This window comes from Pogoniulus pusillus, chromosome 6 (assembly GCF_015220805.1).
Source record: "Pogoniulus pusillus isolate bPogPus1 chromosome 6, bPogPus1.pri, whole genome shotgun sequence".
In the NCBI taxonomy this organism is placed as follows: domain Eukaryota; kingdom Metazoa; phylum Chordata; class Aves; order Piciformes; family Lybiidae; genus Pogoniulus; species Pogoniulus pusillus.
This window is the reverse complement of record NC_087269.1, coordinates 22,689,843-22,703,360: the sequence shown is the minus strand read 5'-3', so window position 1 is coordinate 22,703,360 and position 13,518 is coordinate 22,689,843. Positions and strand designations below refer to the sequence as shown.

Here is a 13,518-nt window from a genome sequence, read left to right as displayed (position 1 = left end):
GAAAGTAAATGTAATGTTTTTCCTGAACAGGCTTAGAGTTTGATAACACCCATACAAGAATCCTTTTTATGTAGTCAAATTTTCTTTCTGATTGCTGTTTTGTAACTTAGTTTAAATGATCTAGAAGGACCTTTGCCAATGTCAAATTTAGTGCTGTGGTATGGCTGCTATAAAGGTATTGTCATTTAGATGTTTTGAGTGTCTGATGTTTGAGATTCAGGCCTTCTGGCTGCAGGATATAAAATTCTTTCTCCACATTACTTTCCATCCCTTCATGTGACTTAATCTGTATAGCACAGACTGTCATTGTGGGTTTTTTAGCTTCTCAACAAACTTCAGAGTTCAGGGTACCTCCTCTGGTGCAAACAAACACTACTGACCCTCAGTGGATACAGGACTAGGTAGAAAGAGAACTTGCAGTAAAAGTGGAGTTTCCAGTGATGTACTATGCTAATTGCTTCTGTTAAGATGTTACATGTAATATTAAGTGACTGAACCTAGGTCAGAACTAAGTACAGCCTAGCACTAGCTGCATGTCACACTTGAGATGAAAGGATATGACCTAGCTTTTAGTCTCTACATAGATGGTTTTCTTTTAAAGCTCAAGAGAGGTAGCGTATAAAAATTATTTACAGTCAAAGCTGAATTTGAAGATGGTAGTAATTTCTTAAAATATGTACTTCTTGGAGGTTTTATCTTAATTTTTTTAATGTTTGGTATTAACCTGAAAGGCTCTTGAATGCTTGCTGCTCCTGTCACTTAAGTTATTTATATACACATTCAAGAAACTGCAGAGGCAGTTACATTAAAATTTTGAAATTGTTCCTGAATGTTTGTTGGGTTTTTTTTGGTTTTTTTTTTTTGTTGTTGTTGTTTTGTGAAGTTTGAAACTTCAAATGTTCAATAAACATTAAAAATACAGATTTATTTAGGTAACACTTGTCTGCTGTGGTTTAGTTAACTAGTTGTTCTGGCTGGGAACACTTATTGAAACCAGCACGACTCATTCAATTTTCAGAATGCTAATTTTATTTTATAGCCAGTTGCTCTGGACAAATGAATCAGAAATAAGGAATTTGGCTTCTCTCTTTATGTTCATGAAGCATTTAGCTGGTCAGATGCCAGCCTAGACCTTGCTGCTCTCTCCAGAACCTGGCAGGACCTGATTTAGGTTAGAGGCTCTTCCATTGCAAGCTTCTGCCTCTTGAAATACTTGTGACTCTGAGGCTTACAAGAAAGTCCAGTTACTGTTAGTTGAAGCTGATATCCATCACTGACCACATTTATATAGAGTTGACTGTGAAACACCTCAAAGATTTATATTGTTGCTGTTTTACAGAAATGAGCTTAGATCATTGCCCAAGGTTGCACAGATTTAGTTGTAGAACTTCAGAATAAAACTTAGTGCTGTTAAAGAAAACATTGCCTCTTACTGTTGCTAGCAGAACATACAAAAGCTTGCTTGCTGTGCTGTGACCATACCTAGTCACATACCTGTCCTGAGGGAATGCAGGTTAGGGTTAGAAATGTGGCAGTAAAATCAATGACATGTAAATACAGTTTGTAATGACAATATTTGGCATAAAGACTTTTAGTAATTTATCATTTTTAACTTGCAAGAAACTGTTAATTTATGTGCTGCTGGTGCTGTATTTTTTTCCAGCATTTGGGCTTTCTGCTCAGAGAAAGGAGGCTGCCTAGGAGGTGGAAGAATGGACAAGTTTTGGCCCCAGCAATACATGGGGTGGCCCTGGCAGCTCTGTCCAGCCTTGCTGAGTGGCTGCACAGTGGTTGGCCATGATGCTCCCAGAGGAGCAGCCAGAGCAAGTGCTAAGTTGGCATTGCCACACAAAGAAATGAGTTTTTTAATCTAAAGGCATGTGGTAAGAAATTCCCGCTGTTAATTAATGAACATAAATGCTACAGCTGAGGAAGAAAGATGAAAATGTCAAATTGTGGTTAGATAAAAGGCATTGTTTATTTAGAAGTGATGTTCACTGACATTAGTGTACTACTGGAATTATTTAATGTGTGGTTTTAATCAGACCTTTATGCATTATTTTATATATTTATAAAACTAGCTGTGCTCCTTCCTTGCCTTTCAGGTTCTGTGGCACCTGGACATTTTTCGACGCAGTTTCCGTCAAATTACAGCGCACAAATGTATGGGTGATTCTTGCATCTTCTGTGCTCTGAAGGTAAATGTTGGAAATAAGCTAAAACCTTTAATGGGACAAATATTTCTGCTATTCGATTAATATGCATAATCAAACTTGTCTGACAATTTGTGAGGACAAGGGTAAATCTCATTGGTACTGGTCCATGGCACATACAGTCCTATTTAAAAAAAATACGTTTAAACCAAAACATTATGAAATTATTGTAGGACTCTTATCAATGGAATGTAGGTCGTTGTGAGCCTCGATGTTGTTTGAAAGATTAGTTCAGGCAGTAAAACATCAGTTTATTTTTCTAATTTATCATTTGGTTTCTAAGCTTCGTATTCTATACAGTTGGAATGCTCTTCAGAAGCTGCCTTTCATTCAGAGCTACTTGAAATGTCAGTGTGGGGAAGACCATTTAGCTTTAAGCTGTTCCATTCAAAACTGTTGATTATGTAAGCCTAAAAGGTATTTCCTACTGTAAATATTTATGTCTGCATTAAATGACTCAGCTCTTTATGATCTCTCTTTTAAAAAAAAACAGTTTTGTTTGTAAATTCAGATGCAATGACTGTTGTAGATGCTGCCTCTGATTCCAGATGTTATGTAGTTACCTAAAATGAGCAATTCTACATCTATATTTGTCTCTACCTGTTAATTTTTAGAACTTCTGAGTTTTGTACCTTCTTTTCTAAGTTTTGCTGCTTCACACCCACAGCTTGCCCTAGCCGTGTTGGAGAAATAAACATGATGCAAGCACAGTGAAAACAACTTCAATCTTCCAGTGCAGTGGTTTTTTTCATGCTGAAGTTTGGAGTGAGACATTTTGTTTAATCACAAATGGGTTGTAAACCCAACTAAGTATATCTGTTAATTGTTGAAAAGACAACAGAACAAAACAGACAGTGCAAGGTTTAAATTAAGGTCATCTGAAGTTCACAGGCAATATAGTATAATAGTTGTCTTGCTACTGTTAAGTGATGTGATGGTTTGGGGGTTACCCCGCCCCTCCCACACTTTTGAATTTGCCCCAGCTAACTCAGACGGCCCCTGGGAATATAGATGAAGCAATTTATTTACAGCTAGCAGAATTTACAAGCAGCTATTTACAATATATACAGTTATTTACAATTATATACAGAAATATACAAAGGATAAACAATACAAAAGCACAACTCCCCTCCCAGAAACCTGAGTCCCCAGGAGGGGCTCTCAAACCACCCCAACACCTCCCCCCGGCCCTCTCAACCTTACCCCAGTTCTCAGGAAGAAGAGAGGTGCAGCCAAGAGGTTAGGGAGCAAGGTTAGTAGGAGCAGGGTTAATGAGATGTGACCAGGTCTAAGGCCAAAGCAAGAGAGAGAAACAAAATGGAGAATGTTTACTTCTTCTTCCCAGAGCTCTCAGCGAGACTGTGAGAGAAGTTGACATCAATTGTTTTTCATTTCACTGCCCATTATCTAGTTCTTGTACCAAAACATTCCAGCTTGCTTCAAACTAGCACAATCCACCCCTTGTCTACTTCGCTCAGAGTATCGCTGAGAATTATCTACTCTAATCTAAACCGATATTTACACTAAAACAATATATACAAGTTCAGTTCACACTTCAATCAGATGTAGGTGATTCAAAAGCTCAGAACAGGGACTCCCAGGTGATGTTGGGTTCGTGCTCACGTACTGTAGATTCTATCGTAGATGTTCTCAGTGTTGGGCGCCGATGTTACCTAGAACAGAAAACTCCTAACAGCTTGAATTTAAACTCTCTCAGCTAAGGTTAGATTTCTCTGTGGAATACACTGAATTTCACCATTCTCCTGCATTACCCAGTATGTATGACCAGGACCTTCAGCAGATACCACCCCTCGGACAGGTTTCCCTTCGCCTGAAGGAGAAAATACCCAAACAGTTTTCCCTAACAGATTCTTTTCATGTACAACAGGAACTTTATCACCGTCTACTGTTTGGACCAAATCTGATTGTGCAGGTCCTGCTCTATTTACTGAACCTCTACTATTTACCAACCAAGTAGCTTCTGCTAAATGTTTGTCCCAGTTTTTCAGAGTTCCACCCCCCATGGCTTTTAGGGTGGTCTTCAGCAAACCATTGTAGCGTTCAATCTTCCCTGAAGCTGGTGCATAGTAGGGTATGTGATAGATCCATTCAATACCATGCTCTTTGGCCCAGTTTTTCACAAGATTATTCTTGAAATGAGTACCATTGTCTGACTCAATTCTCTCTGGAGTTCCATGTCTCCACAAGATCTGTCTCTCCAAACCAACAATGGTGTTACGTGCAGTAGCATGTGGAACTGGGTAGGTTTCCAACCATCCAGTGCTGGCTTCTACCATCGTCAGCACATACTGCTTGCCAGAACGAGATCTAGGTAAAGTGATGTAGTCAATCTGCCAGGCTTCACCATACTTGTACTTTGACCATCTCTCACCATACCATAAGGGCTTGATTCGCTTAGCCTGCTTAATAGCAGCACAAATGTCACAGTCATAGATGACTTGGGTGATAGCGTCCATGGACAAGTCAATTGACCTATCACGAGCCCATCGGTATGTTCCATCTCTGCCTTGATGTCCAGATGAGTCATGGGCCCACCGAGCTAAGAGCAGCTCACCTTGGTGTTTCCAATCAAGGTCAATGTCAAGTTCAGAGTTGGTATCAACTTGAGCAATCTTAGCAGCTTGATCTGCCTTCTGATTATGTTGATGTTCCTCAGTTGCTCTGCTCTTAGGCATGTGTGCATCTACGTGCCGCACCTTCACTGGAGTTTTCTCCAGCCGTGCATCAATGTCCTGCCATAGATCAGCACACCAAATAGGCTTTCCTTTCCTCTGCCAACCATTCTTCTTCCAGTCCTTTAGCCAACCCCATAGAGCATTGGCTACCATCCACGAGTCGGTGTAGAGGTAAAGGATAGGCCAATTCTCACGTTCAGCCACATCAAGAGCAAGTTGAACAGCTTTTACCTCAGCGAACTGACTGGATTCTCCTTCTCCATCTTTCATTTCGGTAACTCTCCTGGTTGGACTCCAAACCGCTGACTTCCATCTTCGCTTGTTCCCAACAAGACGACAGGAACCATCTGTGAACAAAGCATAGTTCTTTTCCTGATCAGAGAGATCACCATAGGGAGGAGCTTCCTCAGCACGAGTTATTTTCTCCTCTGGAGGTTTGGGACAGTCTGTGCCTTCCGGCCAGGTGGTGATCACCTCCACCAGACCAGGTCGGTCAAGGTTACCCATTCGTGCTCGTTGGGTTATCAAAGCCATCCATTTAGACCAGGTTGCATCTGTGGCATGATGTGGTGATGAACCTTTGCCTTTGAACATCCAGTTAAGAACTGGCAGTCTAGGAGCTAAAAGCAATTGTGACTCAGTTCCAATCACTTCAGAAGCTGCTTTCACTCCTTCATAGGCTGCTAGAATCTCTTTCTCTGTTGCAGTGTAATTTGTCTCTGAACCTCTGTAACATCGTCCCCAGAAACCAAGTGGATGACCACGTGTCTCATTTGGAGCTCTCTGCCAAAGACTCCAAGTTGGACCATTGTCACTGGCAGCCGTGTACAGAATGTTCTTAATGTCCGGACCAGATCTCACAGGTCCTAAGCCCACTGCATGGACTACTTCTCGCTTGATTTGATCAAAGGCTGCTTGTTGTTCAGGTCCCCACTCAAAATTGTTTCTCTTACGAGTCACATCATGCAGAGGTTTGACAATCTGACTGAAACCAGGAATGTGTAGTCTCCAAAATCCCACCACACCAAGAAAAGCAAGTGTGTCCTTCTTACTGGTGGGAACTGCCATGGTAGAGACTTTGTTGATCACATCCTGAGGAATGTAACGGCGACCATCCTGCCACCGCACTCCCAGAAACTGAATTTCCTTGGCAGGTCCTTTGACCTTGTCTCTCTTAATGGCAAAACCTGCTTGCAACAGAATGTCAATGATTTTGTTACCTTTCTCGAAGACTTCCTCAGCAGTTTGGCCCCACACAATGATGTCGTCGATGTACTGGATGTGCTCTGGAGCTTTACCTTTCTCCAGTGCATTGTGGATGACTGAGTGACAGATGGTTGAGCTGTGTTTCCACCCCTGAGGCAAACGATTGAACTGGTACTGGATTCCTCTCCAGGTGAATGCAAACTGAGGCCTGCACTCCTTTGCTATGGGAATAGAGAAGAAAGCATTAGCAATGTCTATGGTTGCATACCATTTAGCCTCCTTCGATTCCAGCTCGTACTGGAGTTCCAGCATGTCCGGCACAGCTGCACTCATGGGTGGCGTCACCTCGTTGAGGGCACGAAAGTCAACTGTGAGTCTCCAGTCGCCCGTAGGTTTACGCACAGGCCAGATGGGACTGTTGAAAGGTGAATGAGCTTTCTCGATGACAGCCTGACTCTCCAACTGACGAATCAGCTGATGAATGGGCAACAAAGAGTCACGGTTAGTTCTGTACTGCCTATGATGAACAGTTTGAGTTGCAATTGGCACTTCCAGGTCCTCTATGTCATGATGTCCCACAACTGCAGATTCATCAGAAAGTTCAGGCCTAATGGACAATGTCAATTTATCATCCTCAATCTCTACAGATGCTATACCAAAAGCCCATTTATGACCCTTAGGATCTTTGAAACAACCTTGTCTCAAAAAGTCAATTCCCAGAATGCAAGGCGCATCAGGACCAGTTACAATAGTATGTGTCTTCCACTCTTTACCAGTTAAACTGATCTCAGCCTGTATCTTAGTTAACTCTTGAGATCCACCAGTGATTCCAAAGATAGAAATGGACTCTGTCCCTTTGCAATTTGATGGCAATAAAGTACACTGAGCACCTGTGTCAACTAAAGCCCTGTATTTCCGAACTCTTGAACTGCCAGGCCACCTAATGAATACATTCCAATAGATTCGGTTCTCTCCACTATCCCTTTCCTCCTCCTGGCTGGAGGCAGGGCACCCCTAATGCTGAACATGGCATGTGGGGTGTACACAATGATGGGTGTTGTTGTGAGAGGAACTGCAACTGTTGGAACAATTGCAGTTGCTCTCAGGAGCTGAAGAAGTGACAGCTACTTTCCTGGCATTGCTGCCTCTGTTTCTGCCACTCTGCAGATCCCTGACCCTCTTTGAAAGAGCTGAAGTAGGTTTACCATCCCATTTGTTCATGTTCTCACCGTATGTGTCACGCAGAAGTATCCACAGTGACGCACGTGATTGCTGCTGTCTAGGTGGAATTTGTCTCCTCCTAGGCTGGAATTGCCTTGCAGGAGGTGGGCGTCTGTTCCTGACTGCAGAAACATGCACCCATTCAGATGATGCAGGAACGGTATCCTTTACCAGATTAGTAATGTTTTTGAGATCCTCCTTCAGTTCTTTCATACTCTCTTTGATGCCATCCCTTATCTCTGTACCTAGAGTTTTTATGGCAGAGACTAGGCCAGAGTGTGACAAGCTGTCCTCAATCTGCCTGAGCTGATCAGTGAATTCACCAACAGTGAAAGATCTTCCATTATCACTCCTTGCTAGAAACTTACTGGCCAAGATGTTAGCATAGGATGAAGGAGCAAGCTTAATCAGCTTCTTCATGAGACCTGTTCCCAAAGGAATATCGTCAGGCTCATGAGTACCATGATCTCCATAAAGCACTTCCTTCACAGCAAACTCCTTCAGAAGCTTAATTCCCTGCTCAACGGTGTTCCACTTCTTGGCAGCCCATGGCAAATCATCTCGGGAAGGATATCTCATAGCCACAGCCAACAGAAGGCGTGTCCACAAGCTAACCCTACCAAGAGGACATGCCAGGTGTTTGTCCACTCCACTCTCCTTAGTGAGTGGTCCCAGCTGCTTGGCAGACTTGTCTCCTACCTGCAGGGCATTAGCACCAATGCCACGGCATCTCACTAGCCAGCTTAAGATTGGCTCACCTGATTCTCTTGTGTATTCCTTCCTAACTTCCCTGACCTCTCTGAGTGGATCCTTGGAGCCTTGGATGTCATCTTCCTCCTCTTCCTCCTGTTGTTCTGGTGGTGCCGGGCCTAACACAATCTTCCTCATAGCATTCCTAAACTCATTGGAACCATCCTCTCTCCTGGCAGCTAACCTCACAGCACTCCTCTCACTTGAGTATTGTTGTCTCAGCACATCTACAAGGTCTCGCAGACTAACTGCCTCCTCCTCCTCTTCTTGCTGCTGATCACCAGAGGTCCCATCTCTTACATCCTCCTGCGAACCACTCTTTGTCTTAGCTTTTGCCTTAGCAGGTGCCAGAAGGGCCTGAGCAGCAACAGACTTGGATGTGTCTGCTGGAGGGTTTGAATCTTTAGGAGTCTGACTTGGAGGGTTTGAATCCTTAGGGGTCTGACCTGGAGCATTTGAATTATTGGAGGTCTGACTTGGAGCTTGTGAGTTCAAATCTGCCTTGCTTTTAACAGGAGGATTTTGGTTCTGGTCTGCTGGCTGGGGGTTTGAATTGGCTGAGCTGGTGTCATTAGGATTTGGACTGACTGGGCTAGCGTTACCAGCACTAGTAGTATTATTAACATTAGTGGGATTATTTGCCTGTCCTCCTGGGATGCCTGCCAACCCTGACGTGTTTTGATTGTTGCTAGGGACATTCTGATTTTGGGTACCTGCCTGTGCTCCTGAGGCTCCTGCTAAACTCTGCCCGTTATCATTATTGTTTACGTTAGTGGCGGGAACACTGGCTGTGTTCCCAGCACTTGGAGAAGGAGGGGCAGAGGCTGGCAAGGGGGAAGCCGATAACTGTGTTCCTTTGTTTTGCTGTGAAAGAGACTGCTTCTGAGACACAGAATTTTTCCTAGTTCTTATAGAAGCTGGTTTTGAATTTTTCACCAATAATGCCAAAATTAATATGAAAATTAAAATCATAAGAGCCATGATAATGCACAGCAACCCCACCACAATCTCTTTTCTGTAAAAATCCTTGCATGGACTTGGCATTTCAGTTTGGGGCTGGATGACCCTCATGAGAGCAGTAGATAAAGCAGACTCTCGATTGATTGTAACATTATTGACAAAAACTCTTGTAATATCACTAGTAATATTCTCAGTGACACTAAAACCAGCATAACCAAGAATGAAATCACCCCAGCTCCAGAACATGTTTGAAAGCTTAACTTTAGCCTTCTTAAAAACTACATGAAGCAAGAAATAACCAATTTGATCTTTGATCCAGTTGTACACAAAAAACCAGAAAACGGGCCACACAGCAATCCCCACCAAGTACAATAGCTGCTTGATTAGCTTCATCTTAATTCCCAGAGCTAATTTCCACTCACTGAAATATCTAGCCCCACGTTGGGAGCCAAGAAAAAAATGTGATGGTTTGGGGGTTACCCCGCCCCTCCCACACTTTTGAATTTGCCCCAGCTAACTCAGACGGCCCCTGGGAATATAGATGAAGCAATTTATTTACAGCTAGCAGAATTTACAAGCAGCTATTTACAATATATACAGTTATTTACAATTATATACAGAAATATACAAAGGATAAACAATACAAAAGCACAACTCCCCTCCCAGAAACCTGAGTCCCCAGGAGGGGCTCTCAAACCACCCCAACACCTCCCCCCGGCCCTCTCAACCTTACCCCAGTTCTCAGGAAGAAGAGAGGTGCAGCCAAGAGGTTAGGGAGCAAGGTTAGTAGGAGCAGGGTTAATGAGATGTGACCAGGTCTAAGGCCAAAGCAAGAGAGAGAAACAAAATGGAGAATGTTTACTTCTTCTTCCCAGAGCTCTCAGCGAGACTGTGAGAGAAGTTGACATCAATTGTTTTCATTTCACTGCCCATTATCTAGTTCTTGTACCAAAACATTCCAGCTTGCTTCAAACTAGCACAAGTGATGTGATGGTTTGGGGGTTACCCCGCCCCTCCCACACTTTTGAATTTGCCCCAGCTAACTCAGACGGCCCCTGGGAATATAGATGAAGCAATTTATTTACAGCTAGCAGAATTTACAAGCAGCTATTTACAATATATACAGTTATTTACAATTATATACAGAAATATACAAAGGATAAACAATACAAAAGCACAACTCCCCTCCCAGAAACCTGAGTCCCCAGGAGGGGCTCTCAAACCACCCCAACACCTCCCCCCGGCCCTCTCAACCTTACCCCAGTTCTCAGGAAGAAGAGAGGTGCAGCCAAGAGGTTAGGGAGCAAGGTTAGTAGGAGCAGGGTTAATGAGATGTGACCAGGTCTAAGGCCAAAGCAAGAGAGAGAAACAAAATGGAGAATGTTTACTTCTTCTTCCCAGAGCTCTCAGCGAGACTGTGAGAGAAGTTGACATCAATTGTTTTCATTTCACTGCCCATTATCTAGTTCTTGTACCAAAACATTCCAGCTTGCTTCAAACTAGCACAATCCACCCCTTGTCTACTTCGCTCAGAGTATCGCTGAGAATTATCTACTCTAATCTAAACCGATATTTACACTAAAACAATATATACAAGTTCAGTTCACACTTCAATCAGATGTAGGTGATTCAAAAGCTCAGAACAGGGACTCCCAGGTGATGTTGGGTTCGTGCTCACGTACTGTAGATTCTATCGTAGATGTTCTCAGTGTTGGGCGCCGATGTTACCTAGAACAGAAAACTCCTAACAGCTTGAATTTAAACTCTCTCAGCTAAGGTTAGATTTCTCTGTGGAATACACTGAATTTCACCATTCTCCTGCATTACCCAGTATGTATGACCAGGACCTTCAGCAGATACCACCCCTCGGACAGGTTTCCCTTCGCCTGAAGGAGAAAATACCCAAACAGTTTTCCCTAACAGATTCTTTTCATGTACAACAGGAACTTTATCACCGTCTACTGTTTGGACCAAATCTGATTGTGCAGGTCCTGCTCTGTTTACTGAACCTCTATTATTTACCAACCAGGTAGCTTGTGCTAAATGTTTGTCCCAGTTTTTTAGAGTTCCACCCCCCATGGCTTTTAGGGTGGTCTTCAGCAAACCATTGTAGCGTTCAATCTTCCCTGAAGCTGGTGCATAGTAGGGTATGTGATAGATCCATTCAATACCATGCTCTTTGGCCCAGTTTTTCACAAGATTATTCTTGAAATGAGTACCATTGTCTGACTCAATTCTCTCTGGAGTTCCATGTCTCCACAAGATCTGTCTCTCCAAACCAACAATGGTGTTACGTGCAGTAGCATGTGGAACTGGGTAGGTTTCCAACCATCCAGTGCTGGCTTCTACCATCGTCAGCACATACTGCTTGCCAGAACGAGATCTAGGTAAAGTGATGTAGTCAATCTGCCAGGCTTCACCATACTTGTACTTTGACCATCTCTCACCATACCATAAGGGCTTGATTCGCTTAGCCTGCTTAATAGCAGCACAAATGTCACAGTCATAGATGACTTGGGTGATAGCGTCCATGGACAAGTCAATTGACCTATCACGAGCCCATCGGTATGTTCCATCTCTGCCTTGATGTCCAGATGAGTCATGGGCCCACCGAGCTAAGAGCAGCTCACCTCGGTGTTTCCAATCAAGGTCAATGTCAAGTTCAGAGTCGGTATCAACTTGAGCAATCTTAGCAGCTTGATCTGCCTTCTGATTATGTTGATGTTCCTCAGTTGCTCTGCTCTTAGGCATGTGTGCATCTACGTGCCGCACCTTCACTGGAGTTTTCTCCAGCCGTGCATCAATGTCCTGCCATAGATCAGCACACCAAATAGGCTTTCCTTTCCTCTGCCAACCATTCTTCTTCCAGTCCTTTAGCCAACCCCATAGAGCATTGGCTACCATCCACGAGTCGGTGTAGAGGTAAAGGATAGGCCAATTCTCACGTTCAGCCACATCAAGAGCAAGTTGAACAGCTTTTACCTCAGCGAACTGACTGGATTCTCCTTCTCCATCTTTCATTTCGGTAACTCTCCTGGTTGGACTCCAAACCGCTGACTTCCATCTTCGCTTGTTCCCAACAAGACGACAGGAACCATCTGTGAACAAAGCATAGTTCTTTTCCTGATCAGAGAGATCACCATAGGGAGGAGCTTCCTCAGCACGAGTTATTTTCTCCTCTGGAGGTTTGGGACAGTCTGTGCCTTCCGGCCAGGTGGTGATCACCTCCACCAGACCAGGTCGGTCAAGGTTACCCATTCGTGCTCGTTGGGTTATCAAAGCCATCCATTTAGACCAGGTTGCATCTGTGGCATGATGTGGTGATGAACCTTTGCCCTTGAACATCCAGTTAAGAACTGGCAGTCTAGGAGCTAAAAGCAATTGTGACTCAGTTCCAATCACTTCAGAAGCTGCTTTCACTCCCTCATAGGCTGCTAGAATCTCTTTCTCTGTTGCAGTGTAATTTGTCTCTGAACCTCTGTAACAACGTCCCCAGAAACCAAGTGGACGACCACATGTCTCATTTGGAGCTCTCTGCCAAAGACTCCAAGTTGGACCATTGTCACTGGCAGCCGTGTACAGAATGTTTTTAATGTCCGGACCAGATCTCACAGGTCCTAAGCCCACTGCATGGACTACTTCTCGCTTGATCTGATCAAAGGCTGCTTGTTGTTCAGGTCCCCACTCGAAATTGTTTCTCTTACGAGTCACATCATGCAGAGGTTTGACAATCTGACTGAAACCAGGAATGTGTAGTCTCCAAAATCCCACCACACCAAGAAAAGAAAGTGTGTCCTTCTTACTGGTGGGAACTGCCATGGTAGAGACTTTGTTAATCACATCCTGAGGAATGTAACGGCGACCATCCTGCCACCGCACTCCCAGAAACTGAATTTCTCTGGCAGGTCCTTTGACCTTGTCTCTCTTAATGGCAAAACCTGCTTGCAACAGAATGTCAATGATTTTGTTACCTTTCTCGAAGACTTCCTCAGCAGTTTGGCCCCACACAATGATGTCGTCGATGTATTGGATGTGCTCTGGAGCTTTACCTTTCTCCAGTGCATTGTGGATGACTGAGTGACAGATGGTTGAGCTGTGTTTCCACCCCTGAGGCAAACGATTGAACTGGTACTGGATTCCTCTCCAGGTGAATGCAAACTGAGGCCTGCACTCCTTTGCTATGGGAATAGAGAAGAAAGCATTAGCAATGTCTATGGTTGCATACCATTTAGCCTCCTTCGATTCCAGCTCGTACTGGAGTTCCAGCATGTCCGGCACAGCTGCACTCATGGGTGGCGTCACCTCGTTGAGGGCACGAAAGTCAACTGTGAGTCTCCAGTTGCCCGTAGGTTTACGCACAGGCCAGATGGGACTGTTGAAAGGTGAATGAGCTTTCTCGATGACAGCCTGACTCTCCAACTGACGAATCAGCTGATGAATGGGCAACAAAGAGTCACGGTTAGTTCTGTACT

At 43.9% G+C, this 13,518-nt stretch overlaps 1 protein-coding gene across 15 annotated transcripts in view; it reads left to right on the top strand.

Annotated features, from left to right (window-relative positions):
* USP54 (ubiquitin specific peptidase 54) overlaps window positions 1–13,518 on the top strand; it is a 117,133-nt gene that overhangs the window by 50,021 nt on the left and 53,594 nt on the right. For 14 of the 15 annotated variants that reach the window (XM_064144907.1, XM_064144910.1, XM_064144916.1 and 11 more), the window contains one exon: window positions 2,106–2,198. In XM_064144907.1, coding sequence (XP_064000977.1) covers window positions 2,106–2,198 — 93 coding nt within the window. Of the gene's footprint in view, window positions 1–1,663; window positions 1,884–2,105; window positions 2,199–13,518 lie in introns of all 15 variants that reach the window. The other variant, XM_064144914.1, reaches the window with a different exon arrangement.